The 19,724-nt window shown below is 40.4% G+C and overlaps 1 protein-coding gene and 1 long non-coding RNA gene across 3 annotated transcripts in view; one reads left to right on the top strand and one right to left on the bottom strand.

The window, feature by feature from the left end:
* LOC111867606 (regulating synaptic membrane exocytosis protein 1) overlaps positions 1-19,724 on the bottom strand; it is a 395,538-nt gene that overhangs the window by 117,853 nt on the left and 257,961 nt on the right. For both annotated transcript variants that reach the window (XM_033752742.1, XM_033752743.1), the window contains exons 8-11: positions 14,138-14,419; positions 2,784-3,008; positions 1,859-2,033; positions 458-591 (exon numbers count right to left, since the gene is read on the bottom strand). In XM_033752742.1, the coding sequence (XP_033608633.1) occupies positions 458-591; positions 1,859-2,033; positions 2,784-3,008; positions 14,138-14,419 (816 nt within the window). The remainder of the gene's footprint in view (positions 1-457; positions 592-1,858; positions 2,034-2,783; positions 3,009-14,137; positions 14,420-19,724) is intronic.
* LOC117282566 overlaps positions 1-19,724 on the top strand; it is a 189,889-nt gene that overhangs the window by 123,235 nt on the left and 46,930 nt on the right. The gene's annotated exons all lie outside the window — the stretch shown is intronic.

The following is a 19,724-nucleotide window of genomic DNA, read 5'->3' as shown; positions in this document are numbered from 1 at the left end:
GCTGAGCCCTTCTTCAGAAGCCGACAATTGGGCAGCTACTTAAGAGCTTCCAACATTTTATGAAACTCGAAGGTTCATTACCGTGTTCACAAAAGCCCTCGCCTGGTCCCTATCCTGAGCCAGATCAGTCAAATCCTGCTCAGGATTTAATGATAGTTAGCGGACAAAATTGTATTTGAATCCTTGATGAGAGGAGCTGAGCACTTAACTTGTACACTGAATGCAGAAATTTCCAGGCAATAGAGTCAGAAACCATAAGGTAACTTTGTTTTTCATTTGGAACAAACATTTATAAGGACTTCAACAGAAGCTACTTCCACCTTGAAGAAAGAGGCAACAGCTTCGTCTGATATGATGGTAACCACAGTGTAAAAACCCAGAAGACCACAACCTAAATATTCACCATGAAAACGTTACATCTCGGATATTATATATAAGAAGACACGTGATGTCTTACCGGATTGGTCTGGTGAGTCGGTATCGTAGAGTCCGGGCGGTTTGGTTGCCCTGAAGGATGGTCTTCTGGACGTAGGAATTCCTGACGGGCTTGGGCCGTCTCCCGTTTCCACAGCGTCACCATTGCTACCATACCTGGGACAGTTATATTGAGGTCAGTGATACGTGTCTAACGTCAGGCCCTATGGATACATCTGACAAAAATATGCGAGGTGAGACAAAGAGAATAACACAGAAGGAATAACAAATGAAAGTACTTTACTATGGAAAGAGGAGAGGTAGAGGTACAACTCCGAGCATTCGCGATCCAAGTATTAGAGGAAAATAAGTTATCAGGTGGGCGTCACAGCCTCCCAGTAGTTGGAAGGGAGCGACATCCCTTTCCCTGCTAGGACGCGAATAATGAAAAGAAGAAGGGCGGAAAAATAGAAAGGAAAAGCGGAGGGTTAGAAAGAAAGAAAGAAGGAAAGGATAATAAGGAAAGGAGACCGTAGAAGGAAAAGACGGAAAGCAAGAAAGGAGAGAGACAAATAAAGAACGGGCAGGGACGAAAGAAAAATAGAAAATAATGGATGAGAGGTGGGAAAAGAAGAATGTAAAATAGAAGAAATAGAAAGAACGGAAGAAAATGAAGCCAGTGTCACTAGAGCGAGAGGGTAGGGGCGCCTGCGCGCGCCTCTCTTTCAACAAATATCGAGGCTCTCACATTCTCGATGGTTCTGAAAACTGCTGAAGCCGGAGGTTGGCCAAGAATGTGCGAGAGAGTTGTAGAATGACAGCGGTTTAGAAACGAAAGTCCCGCACGGACAGTTTGAAAGAAGTTGCCGAGGTGAGCGGACGTGTGTGAACAGCTTGAATGAGAGGAGAACGAATGCGTGCTCAAAATGGCAAGTTAGTGCAGTAAAAGACTGAGGAAGGGGACAGCGCTGTGATGTACAGCGAAACAGTAGTGGATAAAAGAATATGGCATGAAGAACTTGGTGGCAGTGAGACAGCCGCTGTTCCGAAACAAGAAAAACGGTAACACAGGAGAAGGAAGAGTGTTAATGAAAGAACGTAAAGGAAAAGATAAAGTATGGAGCAAAGAAGAACGAAAGGTGGAAGGACAAAAACAGCGGACCGATGCAAAGAAAAAATGAAATATAAAAGACGAGAGAGGAAGGAAGAAGAGAAAGAAAGGGCTTAAGAGAAAGGAAAAGTAAAGGCAGAAAAGCGGAGAGAAAGCAAGAAGGAGCGTAAGAGAGACGAGAAGAAAAGTGACAAAGAAAGGGAGACCGGAAGGAAGTACGAAAGAAAGGGAAATCGTAAGAAAAGATGGTAAATTAAAGAACAAATATGTGGAAAAATATGATATGAAAATGGACTGAAGGAATATGGAAAGCAACAAAGCAAAGACACGCACCTGACAGAGGACTGCTGACTCTGTTGTTGGCCTTGCTGCTGCTGTTGCCTGGATACATTGGCCACGGCCGCCGCCAATGCAACTGGGTTTAGGCCCCCGCCAACCCCCGGATCACCGGAGCGCACAGCATACACGTCATAAGCAGAGGCGCGTCTTGGCAACTGAACTGGCAGACCTGCGCAGACAAAGAACATGCTCCTTTACCAAGAACAACTTGGGCCAGTTAGGTACAAGTTATGTCCCGGTGGCCCTTGCAGAGTGATCACTGTTTAGTCTGCCTCTATATAGTTCGCACAAGGAACTCCAGATGATTACCTCAGTATATTAATCATTTCATTTAACAATTTACAGTAAGCCCACACGGCACATAGGCTCATGATTCACTAACAACCACACCGTCCAGTGTGATAAAATTTGTAGATATTTATAGCCTTTACAAATCTCGGTCAGCTGACCATCTTCAGAAGGCATAAGATCAACATGTTGATGAACTACTATTACAAAGTTCGAAATTATATGTAGAAATTTTTATATAGCAGTTTCTCTACAATTATTTGGATTAAAGCCTTATTAGTGTCTAATATTCTATAATTTAGTTTCCTAGTTTCAAGGGCCAGAATGAATAGGGTTATGATTATAGCAGCATTTTCCTTAGGGGAGGGACTGACGAAAACCATTAAAAACCTCGCTCAGGATAGTATGTTTCCTTATGGAGATTCGAATTTCCCTCCTACCGTATTAAAATCCAGGGCGTTATCTCTAGACGAAATTTTCGGTTAAACGTTTGGTATCTGTAATGAAGATTCAATGTATTTTCTGCAAGCGAGGAAACAATCAAGGCCACATGTTCTGTAATTTAGATGAGGGTAGTAAAATGATATAAACCAGTTCGGTCATTTAGTCTATGAATATTCACGGTACTTACCAAGTCCGGCGTCTCCACATCCGACTTGATTACCACCGCTTCCGGATGTGTTCTTGATTTCGTCATCATAACTGTGCTGTCTTGTAACCCTGGACATCCTTCGGGATCTACTCTGTCGCCTCCTCCACGCCTCACCCTCAGCATCGGCATCGTCCGAGCCAACGGTGACCGTCGGTGGTTTCGATCCTGGAGATGCTCGTCCTCTCCCGTTGTGTTCAGAGTCATCTGTAATGTACAGTTGATCATAATGTTTCGAAATCTAAAGTCTAGTCAGAGTCATAATTACTTCACGACTAGCGGTTTACCGCCAATCAATTTGTCTTGGCGACAAGCTCCTCAAGACTCACGACCATTATTTTTTTGGACTAGTTCTTATGAAACATCCTCTCTAATGAGAGGATGGTCTGTCGATAGCGACTGGCTACAGGCTAGACGACCTAGGGGTCGGAGTACGAGTCCCGGTAAGGTCAAGAATTTTCTTTTCTCCACGTCGTTCAGACAGGCTCTGGGGCCCACCCAGCCTCTTATTCAGTGGGTACCGGGGACTTATCCCAGGGAGTAAAGTGGCCTGGGCGTGAAGCTGACCATACACCTCCAACTAGTGCCGAGGTCAAGAAAATGTGGATCTATACAGCCACTCCCCCATATGCCTTCATAGAGTAATGCTTCATTAAGCACAGGGACAACTTAATTTTACTTTACCTACTTACTTACTACTGGTTCTCGCCAGCGCAGTCATTCTCAGGCCCGAGTCCCGCAGGACTCACAACCACATTTTACTGTCTAAGATTCATGACTCCCCCAACCTGGAGGGCCAAGTCCCTGTATTTATATATCCCAGGAACAGGGCTGACCATTTAAACCCCCCGCACTTGCTTCCCTTTTCTCGCCTATGACTCGCAGGGCTACGGAGAAGGTATTCTAACCCGCCTCCACACGGAGTTTTAAAGTCCATGCACTCCAAGTCATGCCTTGTGTAGATAATTTTACAGAAAAGTAGTCCTGTGTAAATATCTGATTGCTGGATAAGAGGTTCTTACAGCGGTGATTCTGAAAGAGTTATATCTTCTGGTATATAGCGCAATGTATTAAGGCGAAAGTCAATCGACGTTTCGGAGAAATATCGCCTCTGTCTTTAGGTTCCAAAATTAAGCCAAGTAAGGACTTAAGACTGGGTTTGCTTTCTGACTGCTTCATGACGGTTTCATGCTTGGCTTAGTCCTCGACTCAGAAAGATTAAGGTGATAGGTTTTTCTCCGAAACATCGGCTGATTTTCACAAGACTACACGGCGTTATATCCCAACAGGGAAAAGTCAAATATGTTTAAATTTCTCGCCAGAGCATGAATACTGGAAGTATGTTGTAAATCAAATGTAGCAGCTTTCTAATGATGAAACAGTCTACACCTGACAATGGTGACCCTCATCTTTGCTTTCGCCTTGATCTTGTTACAAGATCCTCAAACTGAAAATTAGAATTAATTGTTTAAACTACGTCAAACACACAAGACAGACGGAACTCTACATACACTAAGAAAATATCATCTCAACAACCTCACACAGACACAACAACCAAAGAATGACTACTTCTCGCAAGAATTTTATTTTAAAAATTACATTAATAGTTTTAATAAATTAATTTTAACTTTGAGAATCTTGTAACAAGTTCAACATCAAAACAAAGAACAACCCTACAATATGGATCCACATTTGGTTTAGGTTCAGCACTTAAGATGAATCAGCACCTGATGATGACCATTAGGAGTCGAAACATGTTGTGCTTCAGATATACCACCTTCATGTAAATAGATCATCTGTATACTTTTTATAAATTGTTCTGTTGACTGAACTATGAAATAAACATTTTATATACACGACCCAACAATATGCAACACAAATATAAGAAGAAATATTAATTATACGAAGCGACTTTCGTGTAATATTAGATCTAGGTAAGGACTGCAACTGAAGTTGATATATGTTTATTATGTTTATTACTAAGATAAAAAAAGTATGAAGGCCTTGAGGTAAATTTACAGTGAGCATTTGGCTGAGGTTACTTGAATTATATTTTATTACAAAAAATCAAATGGTGCTGCTTTCAGTAGTTTAAAGTTGGTGCTACAGACGGCACGAGTAGGAAATCCCCACGTCGAAGACTATGAAGAACACTAATGTGACGTGCTGCCTGAAAGCTGGACTATAAGACATCCATCGCTACGCAACGGACAATGAGAAAGCATGTTAGCTAGGAAACCGCTTGAAGAACACCAGGTCCTAACACTGGGTTTCCACCGTAACAAAGAAGCTAGCAATATCTAATCAAAGAATTGTTTGAGGCAGTAAAGATGTATTCCCGCTGCAACAAGAGATCCGTTGCTTAGCAGCGAGCGAAACCAAACCCTTCGACAAGGTGTTCCTTATTCAGCCCGAGTGCAGGCTATAACACTCCAACTTCGAAAGGAGACCAGTTAGAATTCTTCCCGTGTGGAGGCGTGGTCGAATACCTCCATCGTGAACCTGCGAGTCGTAGGAGACGACGAAAGGGAAAGTCTCAAATCTGAGACAGTAAAATATGACCGCGAGCCTCAAGGGACTCGGCCCCGAGAAAGATTGCGCTGACAAGGACCAGCAGCATATGTACGTAAAAGACAGACCCGTCCTCTCGTTAGAGAGGGCGCCCCACATAAACAAGACCGTAACTGTCAAACAGTAATAAATATCTGGTCATGAGACCGAGGTGGGGCTCGCCACCAAGACTTACCGACTGACCGACCGTCAGTCGCAATGTGACTTGGACTTGGAGACCAGTTCATATCCGACAAGAGCAGGAGTGAGTCCAGCTTCGAAGAACGAGGTGCTCCACCGAGATTAGCGGTGCACGTGTAACAGTTGAAGAGGAAACGCCAGAAGACCTTATAAGTGCGTATGACTGTATCTGTGAGTGTAAAAAGTGAATGTCCAATAAAGATATTCGCCAAATCGGAAACCCACGTAAATTTTCTTGTCGCGATGCCTAGGAAACACGCCACACTATATTCTTCAATGTGGCGCTATTTAATTTGGTAGAAGTTTCCTTACAATTTAGAGGAACGTCCTACACAAATTCCCACCGATGGTGTCTCCACCTTATCATGGTGGTGAGGTTTGAGTGCTCCTGAGAACCTGAGAGTTATGCCGGCGTAGCGTAGCTACTGGTAGGGTCACCCATGCCGGACAGGTCAAGAGGTAGGAGCCAGATGAAGAGGGTTACCCTGGCCCTCCAGGTTGGGGATGGGGCGTGATGCAGACAACCGCACACCGTAAAAACTAAATTGTTCAGAAACCAGATATCAGCCTCGGATCGATGGACTGAACGGAAATCGACATCAGCGAAGGAGCTGAGATGGTTGGAGGATGTACAGGCTGATGTCCTTAAATGAAAGTGAAAGAAGGGGGAGGAAAGAAGAAGAACAGAGAAGAATGGAGACAGATTGTTCAGGAGGCCAAACCTCACCATAAGCTGCAGCGCCGAGGGAAAGGAAGGGAAGGTCCTACACCAATCTTCAGATTACGGTTCTACCCTGAAGATGTAGGCGGTAGGATCTTCCGAAATTTTTGTCAACTACCACATTACAACATATCATATCCCAGTAAATATACGTAGTTTCCCACAGCTACCACGATTAGCAAATATATACAGAACCGAAAGCAAACAGATTAATGTTTTCGTCGGCATATTGACGACTGTTTTTGTGAGTGGAGACACAGCGATGTTCCAGTAGGAGCAACAGGTGGAATGGGTCTGACCCGGACGCCCCTATCTGCATGCGCGTCATATATGCGTCGTATCGGTGCGGGGTCTCCAACTTTCAACATCGCCAATAAGAAATGTGAAATATATCCATGAAGGAATCTGTTTTCGTAAGAAATATAGTGAGAGGGAACCAATCACATATGCGTTTCCGAGGGGAAATGAATTGTAAGACTCTGTAGAAAGGAATGAAATTGTGTTTGTAGGTTCGTTGAGTAAGTTATCTGCGTGTGTACGGAAGTGCAGACACTGGCTGTGTGAGTATTGCGGTCTGCAGAAACATGTCTGGCAACAGATTAGTGGCTCAACAGGCTGACAAGCTGATAGATAGCTCAATATACTGTCACGTATAGGGTGGTACGCGTGACTAGAATGACGGGTTCTAGCTCGGATGATTGGATTTATCAGCACTTTGGTTACAATCCCTTTTAATCACATTTACTACAACCCTATCGCTGATTTATACGTCACTGTTATACACACACTAGCCTTCTCCTGGTAATACAGAAACATGAGCAGACTGCTTGTACCGGTTCTCACGGTCTCTTCGTTTGCGGGTTTTCTTATTTTTCCTTCTACCCTGAAGATGGAGGCGATACGTTCCTCCGAAACGTCCGTTAACACCACATCTACACGGTGCAACATCCCAGAAGACTGCTTTCTTCATAGTCACCGCCGTGAAAACCTCAAATCTTACATGTGATGATTTTATCTCGCTTTATGAATCAGGTAACATTAAATTTCTAACCAGTCTGAACACATCTGACAATGTTTGCGGAACTCAGTGGTCCTATTTGGATTTTATGTCGTACCATGAACCAGAGTCCTAAAAAGAGTTTAAGTACTCAATTCCATATCTCTCTTACTTCTGAACGGAAGAAAAAAGATTTCTTTTACAGAAAACAAAGAGAATTATTTCGCAGTATTTAATACTTTTATGACTTAATAAAAGTGGCGAAAAGTGCCCTATACTTTCCACAATAAAATTTATGTTTATTGATGGCAGTGTAGATTATGCCCCTTAATGTCTGTTCCATGTTGAATCACTGTATTCCCAGACACTGAGATGACCCGGAAATAGTATGAGAATGAAGAAAACGAAATTATGTAAAAATAATGCTTATGCTTAAGTACGTGTATATAATATACAATTTAAATATTATAAAAGTGTAACTTAAAAAACGAGGAATTTTCATTCCCCCCTCTCCTCTGCAAAGATCTCTTGGTTTTGAAACAACTTGATGGATTTACCAAACAATAAAACGAACAAACAAAAAACAACAAACCCCATTGTCTGTAGTCCACAAGCGAACTATACCGACCGAGCGACCGCCGCTTGTCGGCGAAGTTAGTGCCAACTTTTGCGGATAGAGGGTGTCACGTGGTCAGCGCAAAGAATCCCCACGGCCGTTAATCTCGGTTTTCTAAACCGGAGCCACTATTTCCTTGAAATAGTTCTTCATTTATCCTCACGAGCCTGAGTGGACCCGTTCCAGACCCACTACTTCTCAGAAAATCTGGTAGCGCCGGGAATCGAACCCGGGACCTCTAGATCTGTAGCCAGGAACTCCGACCACTAGACCTCAGAGACGGTCAGAACAATAAGACACGTACACTGAAAACCGAATATGGTGAAACTCATAAATTGTAATCTAACACTAAAGGTGAGAGTAATGGAACACACCGAAAGACAGCACAATCAAACTAAATCCCCCGGTCAAAAGTGAAGTTCGTTATGATCTAGTCAAATTGCGAATTATATTTCTAGGAATGCCTACTGAGTTTTTTCTTTGTGAACCATTACTCTACAGGGAGTTTCTCAAATAAATTTTATCAGCAATTCAATGTAACTTCCTATTTTTCTTAAGGACATGATACTAGTTATGCAGGAGTTCTGCGAAATTACAAATTTGTCATTAAAGAATATTTCCGCGAAATACTTCGGCTCCTCGCAACAACATTTTTGATCATTCTAATTATAATTAGAATGATCAAGTGAAGGAGGATGACGTGGGCAGGTCATGTAGCACGAATGGGGGAGACGAGGAATGCGTATAGGATATTGATGGGAAAGCCAGAAGGAAAGAGACCACAGGGAAGACCAAGGCGTAGGTGGGCGGACAATATTATAATGGACCTTAGAGATATACGATGGGATGGTATGGATTGGATAGATCTGGCTCAGGATAGGGACCAGTGGAGGGCTCTTGTGAACATGGTAATGAACTTTCAGGTTCCATAAAATGCTGGGAAATTCTTGAGTAGCTGCAGAATTGGCGGCTCCTGCAGAAGGGCTCAGTGTGTATAGGCTGTAGTCGTATTTTATTTTATTGGCTATAGTTTTGAAATTAAAAATTTAGAATTTGCTTGTCTCGTGACTTGTCATATCGTCCACATTACTCGCGAGCATAGCGAGTCACACGAGCACGAGTAATGTGGACGCGCCTTAAAGATCCGTGGAGACTCTTCAAAGATTTCATTCGACAAAGGTCGTTCAAGGCAGAGATTCTTTAGGCAGTGAGAGATTCTTCCTACAGCACTGGCAGGACGGAAGTCGTTCAGAAGGAGTTCACTGTGTGAGCTGTTATAATCGACTATAATTATAACAGAGACGTCCAATAAATCCAATCATCAAATCTAGAACCATTATTATTAGTTATGCTACTCCTTACACGCGACAGTATGATCGTAGTTGCTGTATGCAGCTACAGAACCACTACAAACTCATGGCGCAAATTGCGTAAAATGGTAGTTACTATAGGATTCTGACGATGGTGTATAACACACAGAGATATTGGGTTTTCGGACTTTATCCATGTCCTGGTTTTTAAGATAACTAAGAAAAACACGACGTTTCGGAAACTGGATCTGTTTCCATCAGTGGACCAGTGATTTGTAACGGACCCAACAGAATAGGTGTTTTCCCTCACCTGAGGATGGAAATACCGTATTTACGCATGTATAGGCCGCGTGCGTGTATAGGCCGCAGCACAATTTTCAGACAGAAATTATAGAAAAAATAATTTTCTTGGAATATTATTTCAGGAGTAGAAATTATTCCGAAATGAATATGATTAAATGAAGTGTGATTTCGAATATTTCGAATGTAAGCCGCACCCCAGTTTTCCTCTTGAATTTTTGGCAAAAAATGTGCGGCCTATACATGCGTAAATACGGTAGATCCAGTTTCCGAAACGTCGTGTTTTTCTTAGTTATCTTAAAAACCAGGACGATGGATAAAGTCCGAAAACCCAATATCTCTGTGCGTAATATGGTTTTAGTATAAAATCGTCCTAGGATTCATAAAGATATTCACAGCTTTACAAAGATTTGCATTACGAAATTTCAATCCCATGAACGTTTATAATGAAGCACATACCTCGGCGTAGCTTGTCACCTGAACGCGAAATTCCTTCCGAACAAAAACGAAAGCGTGCGAACGAAAGAATAAAATAATGTAACTTTGGCGAGTCAATTCATCTCATGCCCGATTGAGCTATATACGATCGTATATTTCATTAGATTTTTCTGGTTTTTTTTTTATAATTGTAATAATTCTTATTGTTTTATGTTGTAATACGGAAGTATCTTTTGTATATGATTTGAGGGACTCACAAAGGTGGTTATATCTTCTGAGATATAACGCAGTATAGCCCGTTGAAGGTCAACCAACGTGCCGGAGGAATAAGTCGCTTTATCTTCAGGGTCGAAGAATAAAGAAACTAATATTAGGCAACTGGCCAGCAGAGCTCTGTTTGCTAATTGCAATATGCAGGTAACCTATTCCTCCGAAACGTCGGTTTATTCTCGACGGACTTTAGAATACAGACTCTTAAAGCTAACTTTTATGGACACACCTACATATTTCAAGGAGCCGGGATAGCTCAGTCGGTATGGCGAGTGGCTACGGGCTGATGACCGAGGGGTCGCAGTTCGAGTCCCGGTAGGATCAAGAATTTTCTTCCTCAATGTCTTGCAGACCGACTCTGGGGCCCTCCCAGCCTCCTATCCAATGGGTATCGAGGGCTCTATCCCAGGGGGTAAAGCGGTAAGAGCGTGAAGCTGACCACTCACCTCCAACTAGTGCCGATGTCAAGAAAATTTGGAACTATATATACATTCCCCCATAAGCTTTCATGGCGTAGTGCTTAATTAGTTAAGCACAGTGACAACTTTACTTTTTTTGATACACATTTCAAGCACGAGGTACTTAGAAATCACTTTACTCGGTGATTCTGATCAAAAATAATGTAAGTGCTGTGACGCTGGATAGTGAAGGAGCGACGTCTGGCTACAGGATCAAAGCTGAAATGGGAATAAGACGATGAAAGGGAAGGAATACGGTCTTGTTGCCAGCTGACGACGAAGAGGAAGGAGACATGAGACGAGGAAAACCCGTCCATGTGGAAAATGTTCAAAAAGTTTTCAAAGTAACATAACGCGCCCAACTTGGCACTTAACTGGGTTCCATTTTGCTGACATTCATTGCCGTTTACACCACCATTATGACTCCATCAGCTGTGAAACCCATTGCTGCAAACACTGCTTAAAAGTCTAAGGAACCTTATCGCAAAGTATTAAATTTACGTTCTCAAGAACATCCTGCTGTTGTTCCATTAGAAAGAATCGATTCTGTGAGTGTTTAAATAAAATAATAACGTACATATAAGAAACAAATTTAAACGTGTACAAGTTACGACTTTAATATTCTGGGGAGGTCTGCCTGCCTGATTCCTTGGAGAGGTATGCTAGCGGGAGCGTATGCTCCTGGTAGTGTCTCTAGTGCTAAATATGCCCCACAATAGGGGCCAGTTGAATAGTATCCTTTGGTTTTACAGGTTGGGAACTAAAACTGAGTATGACTTCGCCCCTTGAAAAAAATACATGTTAAGAACCACGTACTGGAGCCATCTACACAACAAAACAAATTAAAATATAATAAGTTTGACTGAAATCAATAAAAAGAATCAGTGGGTTTAATCATATTGTTTTATTCAACCGCTAAATATATCGGTCGCATGGACCATCATCAAATGTTTTGTAAATAAATAAATAAATAAATACTGTCACGTGTTTGAGTGACTTCAGACGGGTGTTGGACTGGTAAATTGATTTATCTGACTCTTATACAACCCTTGACTACACTTTATAAATCACTAGTACACACAGACTAGTTTCCTCAGTCACGTCTTCGCTAGCCGTTGCTCGGTAGCGGCTTTCAACGGCGGAGGCCGGCTATCGACCGTTTCAGTTTAAAAAATTACCGACGTTTCAATGACCATCTTTGTCCCAATCATCAGTTTCAGACCCTGGAGAAGATTTTAACAGCTTATCTACCAGTGTACTAGAAATCCCTTTGGATGTTGAATCCGTCCCTTGTAAATATTAAGAATAAAATACACATAGGTACATTACATATTCTGACCTCATTTCATCATCTGTGAGAGTTTCACTGAATGCTGGCTACGTAAGTTATAAATACCAATGAATCGTGAGTATTTTCGATACAATCGCAATTCAGCCTTCGTAAGAGGAAAACGTCATGGAATCTGCCCATTAAGAATGTAGTGCATATGAGGCTTTACGCAAAGGATGTACCAGTAGCGCGTAAAGCCGTTTCCAGGCAACGACTCGGTAATCACATGGATACATATACAACAATGGAGGTACTATTGGAAACGGGGGTTTCTACTGTGATCCCTGCTGAAGGTTTACAAGGAAGAACATTGGGGCAACCAAGTCAGTTCTGTAAGGGAGTCTGAAGGAAAGAGTCAGTGCTCAGATGAAAGTCGGGCTGTGAAGAGAAGACTATGTGGTTGGTCTGAATGATCGCCAGCCTGGGAGTTGGTCAGAGAATTGCAGTTCAGTCGTTGTGAGCCGTTGCTGTTAGAAGCTGGTAGCACCCAAAGTAAGGGGAACTTCCGCTATTGGAAGCCGTGATCAGACAACGGCTAGTAGAGGCTGTAGTAGGCCGAGGACACTAGTCTGTGACAGTGATCTGTAAAGTGTTGTGTGTATAAGTGGTCAATAAATTAAGTCACCGTATATAGTCACTTATACACGTGACAATATGAAACATTTACTGAATCGGAGAGGAAACATAGTTTAGTGTGTGGCCCAAATATACACACGGAATGTAACGAGAAAAGAATTTATAAGAGACCGGTCTCCCATTCATATTTTGAGTATGGATTATACTAATGAAGAGTGGTGTCTGTCTTCTGGGTTATAACGTCATGTAATTCTGATAAATTCCGACGTTTCGGAAGAATATATAGCCTCCATACTTGGGGTCGATGAATAAGCCAAAGAAGGAAACCAACCGAAAGAGGCAGCAGGCTCAGCTTAATGTCCTCGACTTTGAAGCTGCTACTGCTATACCTCTCCGAAACTCCGAACTCTCTCCAAAATATACGGAGTTACAACCGTAGAGTTCATATTCAACGCCGTGAGAACCTCCGATCAAACAGAAACTACGTAGAAGTGTTAATAGGGACATTTTTCGGAAGATATTGGATTTGAGTTTCTCACAGCGGTGATTATGTATCCGAGATGTAGTGCCGTGTAGTCCAGTAGGTGCCCACCGACATTTCGGAGAAATGTATTGCCTCCATCTTCATGATCGAAAACTAAGTCAGGGAAAGGCCAACCAGTGGCCGCCGTGCCGATGGACCCATTTGGACTCCACCCATCACTAAGCGAATTTTAAGTCAGGGAACCAGCAAGAAGTTAGTGACATTCAAAGTAAATATACCCGTGGTCATTACTGGACTACACGGCGTTACATCGCAGAAAACAGTACTACGTACCGAAACATTTCAAGATTTAGATTGAAGGATAATATTAAAAAGTTCTTACTGAAATAGATTTTGTATGAACTGACGAAGTTCCTCAGGAGGTGTCACTCTGAAACATTTTGAATACTAGAACTACCGGGGTTCGATTCCGATAGCTGGGGCCTTTATAGATTTTTTTCTGGTATATGATAATAAATGATCTGAGGCCTGGAGTAGAGCCAATTTCCAACGTGGTGTGTGTATGCCTATTTAAGACAGGGATAAGTCTGTCTTCTGTAAGACAACTCAATGTATTACGTTGAAAGTGAAACGACGTTTCGGAGGAATATATTGCCTTCATTTTCAGGGCTGAAGAAAAAGCCAAGCAAGAAAACGGTATGAACGTAGGTGGCATTTCCATTAAATCTGTGTTTGTAGTCTGCGAACGTTTTATGGCTGGTCTTATGAGGTTTCTATCCTCTAGAGCATTCCATTGTCAATCTCGCGTTTCAATTATTCGCTGCCCATATTTGTATCCATTGCCACATGCTTTTACGCTGATTTTTTTTGCTTGGCTTATTATTTGACCCTGAAGATGGAGGCTACAACTATAAGTAGTTGTATCTCAGAATATAGAACCCTTCAGAACCATCGTTGAGAGAATTTCAAATCTTACAACGTTAAACATAATTACGTTGTAAATTAGCTTTGGAGTAAGTTACTTAGCTTACTTTCGCTTTTAGAAGCTGTACAAGACGCTGTATTCTAGCAAAACTTCCACTTACCTGGCTTAAGCCGTGGGTCCCAGTTGCGCTCGTCTCCGAATGGTCTCCTCTCAGCCTGCGGGCTGCCTACGCGGCTAGTGCCAGGTGAACCACGCGATGACTCCCTCTTCCCATGCTGCCGCCACTCCATCTCCCTCTCCCACCTCAATTCCTCCCGTCTCTCGCCGGCCACTTTTTCCAACTCTTTGAGTGAAGCGGGTGACACATCAGAGTGACGCCTCAGTTCTGGTGTCCGCGGCGGCGCAAGACCAGCTCCCAGGCCGCCTCCACCACCACCAGCTCCTGTAGGGTGAACATAACAGTTCCGATATGTTGCAGGGAGGGATGTGACCTTCGGTGATATCTTTGGGATTTTTTAATTGTCCCCTTCTCCCAGGTTGGAGCAAGATTGTGTTTCCACAAACAGCAGACAAGCCACGCAAATGTTGTTAGTTTGACCGATGAAAAAAGAAAATTAACTTCTGAATGTTGAAGGAAGCCTCTATCGTGAGAAGAATCCTTAAGGAAACACTTGGACACTGGTGTGAAAATATACAGATTCTTGTTTCAAATATCTGCCCTCTTTAGCCTCAGTAACAATCATGATATTGACAACTAACAAATTAATTATATTTCTTGTTATCGAAAATCGAAGTTCTGTCGATATATTGAAGTTGTTCGCGGTTTATGTACAAATAAATTCCGAGCCAAAACTTGCGTTAAAACTTAGCAGGTGAAACAGAAGTCTTGGCATAATGGTATCGGGTGATACACTGAAACTATAGGGTCTCATAAAGTATAGAGGTTTATACAGATGGAAGAAATATACTACGTACAATGCAAACTAACTGAATTAAATTTGCGGTTCTGTATGATATGAAGGAGAGGGCAAGTTAAATATATTGCAAAAAACGCGAGAGACTAAAAATTTTTCTAAACTGAGGAGCTACATCTAACATTTTGGTTATAGATTTTGAAAATATACTTATTTACTTGTGACCTGTTTTATGGGGGCAGGCGGTAGCGTAGTTTGTTGAGGCACTATACTACAAGCCAGAAGGTCGCGGGTTTGATCCCTGATGAGGTCATTATATTTTTCAATTGACCTAATCCTTCCAATCGCACTATAGCCCTGGGGTCGACTCAGCCTCTAACAGAAATGAGTACCAGGAATTTTCCAGGATGTAAAGGTCCGGCGGGCGCGTGAGTTTCAGAACCTCACTGCCATCTATGAGTCGAATGTCTAGAAAATGTGGGAACCTCAACGTCTCACAACCCAATGGGTCTTCATAGCATGTTAAAGGAATAGCTTTAATGTTCCGTTCTCTCAATGCGTTGCAAGCATAGGAAGTCCAGCAGGAGATCAGGAGAGATTGGATACCAACTTTCTGCTTCTTAGTATGTTAGGACTGGCAGTATGAACATCACATAAGGACTCTAATTATGATCTGCAGTGCGTACAGTTATTAATAGCATCAGAACTTGAAGGAAGTGACGTCACATAATAAGTGATAGGAAGCGAGGAGCTGCTCTCTGCAAAACTGACTGTGGAATCAATTTGCGAACATTAATCTATCTATGTGCACTTATTCTGAACGCCTTGTTCAGATGGTTCATGAAATTTCAGAATAACCATGAGTGACTGGTGAGGAAATGGACTGTCTTATATTGGATGAAAGAGCAAGTTTGACTAGGCGTTCACTGAACAGTGTTTCTTTCCCTGTTCAGAAAACTGTACGTCTCTAAGTTTTTAAGAGAGCTGGAGTTGCAAATCAGAATTCTACTCTATGAGAAAATGCCTTTACGTCATCTCTCTCATATATCATAGCAAACATAATTACAGAACTGAATAACACAGCAATACAAATTGAATTTTTTTGGTTAATTTTGGTGTAAATTTTAGATAGAAATAAAGCTTCACTCAAAATCGTAAACAGAAAATTCAATAGAAATATACATAATAAAAAGGTCCGTCTTCTGGCATATGACTCCGTATTATCTGTTGAAAGTTATCCGTTTGTTACAGAAGAACATACGGCCACCATCTGCAGGGTAGAAGGTAAGCCAGTCGTTTAGATTTTCTCGCTACCTGCTTCAGGCTGGTTTATTTCTTGGCTTATTCTTCAAACCTTAAGAGGAAAGCGTCAAATTCCTCCGAATCTTTGGTTAACTATCTACGGGCTACAAGATGTTATATCCCACAAAACCAATCTTCATTATCACTGCTGTACTAACCTCAAGTCCTACAGTATATTTAATATTCTGAATCTAAAATCGATGTGTTTGACTGCATCTTTTAACCTGATTCATTCGAGTCGTAACATCTTCATTTATATCAGGTAATAATTTATGTGTGATGGCCCTCGCAGGAGACGTTAAGGAAGAGTAAAATGAATTTATAAAATATTGTTTATTGGTTTCTTTTTTGCCACAATTTGAAAGATGTCAGTCCATTTTAAATAATATCATTAATATGGCTTATCAGAATATGAATTTGTGTTATAATATAGCTAGTAGGTTAAAGTCAAGAACTTTAAAGTTTTATGGTGTGCATCCCTTCCATTAATTGCGATTTCCGTAACCCATATAACAAGCAAAGCTTTCAGTGAGTAGTATCTTCATGGTAGAGCATATGTACATACATAATGAACGTTTTATACACAAATTTTGGTCAATTTTTATGACAAACATTGTGATTATGTAGTTCGTAATTCGTTTTTTATAAGAACAGTACTCAGAACTATTGTTTTTTGGACTTTATCCATCATCCTATATTCTAAAAACAAAAAGAATAAAATATTTCGCGAACTGGATCTGTGTCCGCCCTCAGGTGAGGGTGTTGGGTCCGTTAGAAAGACCTAACTTCAATCACTGGACTACTGTATTTGTAATGGACCCCATGGAGTAGATGTCTCCCACCTCGTCACCTAAGGACGGAAATACCAGTTTCCGAAACGTTGTCCTCTTTTTTTGTTGTTTAGAATACTGGACAATGGACGAAGTCCAAAAACCCTGTAGTCCAGAGTATTATACACAATCGTCAGAACTCTTCCGAACCTACAAAACTACTGTTTTTTAGAATGTGAGACCGTATAATCCTGTAGAAGTTCACCAGTATGTCGGAGAAACATACTGCCTTTTTTCAGTGTACAAGAGTGAAACCAAACAGGCAGCAAGTATGTTCTCTCCGACCTGCTTGCTAGTTGACTACTTGGCTTTTCTCTTGTGCTCTGAAGACGGAGGCAGTATATTTATCTGAAAAGGCGGCAAAGTTTTACCATACTGCACGACTTTACAAACCATAAGGCAGTAATTCTCATAGTCACCGACCTTTTTTGTAAACGTTTGCAAGACTGCGACACTTGGCACAAAGAGGAATTGGTCAGGTATGTGTCTGTTTAAATCAATTTGAAGAGCCCCAACTAATTAATAGGTAATATACAGAAACGTCGAAAGCCTTATTATGCTAGTTTACTTTAGCGGAATATTTCCTCTGCAAAAAATGTTTGATACAGTAGAGATCTTGTTAAGTTCTGTATAACGATTTATATTATACATTTTTCCTGAAAGTATGATTAATATTTATATTAAAATATGTCTAGACAGGGGCAACAAAATCTTAATTTTTGGGAAATTAGAAATATGTAAAAGCTAAATATGGACCAATTGATTATAGAACTAATCACAAAAAAAGTCTTAACTTTAACGAAAATTTTTTGACTTAAAAAAGTTTGTTTTAAAATAATTTCATTCATGTATGTGTGACAATGCAGTTATTACAAAAACGGTGTTCACTGCTGATATTGGATGTAGAGAGACAGTTGATACATAGAATTCAGTGCGCCTTCGAATAGGTTATAAATTTGTTAACAAATAATATCATTTGGTGTGCATGTTGTGTCACATTTATGTAGTTATGTACATAGTGATGTAATATTATTAATCATCTGAATATTATATGAATTTGTGAACACTAATTCCGCGAAGAGCTATGTCAGTTTTTAAAGAAGCTTAACATATTACAAGTCGGTCTGAAAACGAATGAATATCAATTAAAATATTATTTACAATATATAAATTGATATCTTTTACATGAAGCATGTAGTGAAAAATGCCGATACAGAGTCACTTAAATGTTTATTGTCACTTTAATGTTATGAAATGTGTTTTAATTAAACATTTATAATAATATCTGTTAATAATAAAATATTACAACCATAAGGTGGAAAAAATATTTTAAATAGATTATTACCAGATTAAATAAAACACGGTTATCAGTTTAATATTTAAGTTTAAACTCTCAGAGAAGGAAGCAAATGATTTCTGACTTACGTCCAGACCGCCGTTTAATGCTAAATATTCATTAACATTAACAAATATACCATAAAGATACGTATTTAATTTGTTAAATGTATATTATATTTTGAAAATTTATTTAATTTTATTTTACTGAAATCTGAGACAAATCTGGTAAGAAATAATGTTAGTTTTAAATTTATTGTTATGTTACAATATGTTTATTATGAATTAATTTTCAGTATTTATTAATTTTACTGCTGAAATCACAAGCATTTTTAGTACAGCTGATATTAAAATGACGTAACCTTTTGTAATGTGATATCTGTGTTGTCACTTGAAGAATACAATCTTCTTTGAAGTAAGGCTATACAGTCTGGTAAAAGTTTACCGACGTTTCAAAGGGACGTACTGCATGCCGAGCAAGTAAACAGGCAGACAGAATAACACTGTTTACTGCTTGCATGTGTACTTTCTACCCTGATGCTGGAGGTAGTACATTCCTTCGAAACGTTGTTCAACTTCTATCCGCCTATATGGCGTCACATCACGGAAGATAGTATTGTTCATAGCCACTGCTGTGAGAACATAACATTTTATGTTCTGTTAACTTGTATGATTTTCTGTGTGATTTGGTTTTTTATGGTATATTATACGACTTTCGTCGTCATAACTGTGTTCATGGTTGATTAGATATGCAGAAGCAAGCAATTATATTATAATATATACAGATATCGAAATTAGTTATATATTGCAAAACAGAATTTGAGAGTATTGAAATTCATGCACTATTATGAGTGGAAATTTTGTTCTGCATTTCATTTGAGCTGCCTTGATATTATACATAACAAATTAATTCTACATATATACATTTTCCCTTGTGAGCTAAAAAGAATCAGTTCGAGTAATNATACATGTAACAATCCGAGTTCTATCAGACTTATAAATGTTCAAAGTCCTTTCATTTTAGAATTTTCTGTTAAATAAAAATAAACCCAATTGTCTGATTTGTATGTAAGTGAACTTAGAATTGGAACAATAACTAAATTTCTGTCACTTTATATATATGTACAATAAAAATTTGCTTAAAAAGAAACAACTTAAGAACATAATTTCAAATTTAGCAAAAATTAGTTTCTTTCGACAATTTATGCAGTTAATCCTTTAAAGCACAGTAAAGTAAATGTATCACCACTGTAACAGGCCGTGGAGGCCCATAAGGTTGTGAGACGTCGAGGCGCCCACATTTTCTCTAGACAATCGGCTCACAGGTGGCGGTGAGGTCGTCAGCCTTACGCGCCGTCCGCCTTTA

The sequence above is a fragment of the Cryptotermes secundus genome, unplaced genomic scaffold (assembly GCF_002891405.2).
Source record: "Cryptotermes secundus unplaced genomic scaffold, Csec_1.0 scaffold548, whole genome shotgun sequence".
Lineage (NCBI taxonomy): Eukaryota > Metazoa > Arthropoda > Insecta > Blattodea > Kalotermitidae > Cryptotermes > Cryptotermes secundus.
The sequence above is the reverse complement of the archived record's forward strand: the minus strand, read 5'-3'. Positions and strand labels throughout refer to the sequence as shown.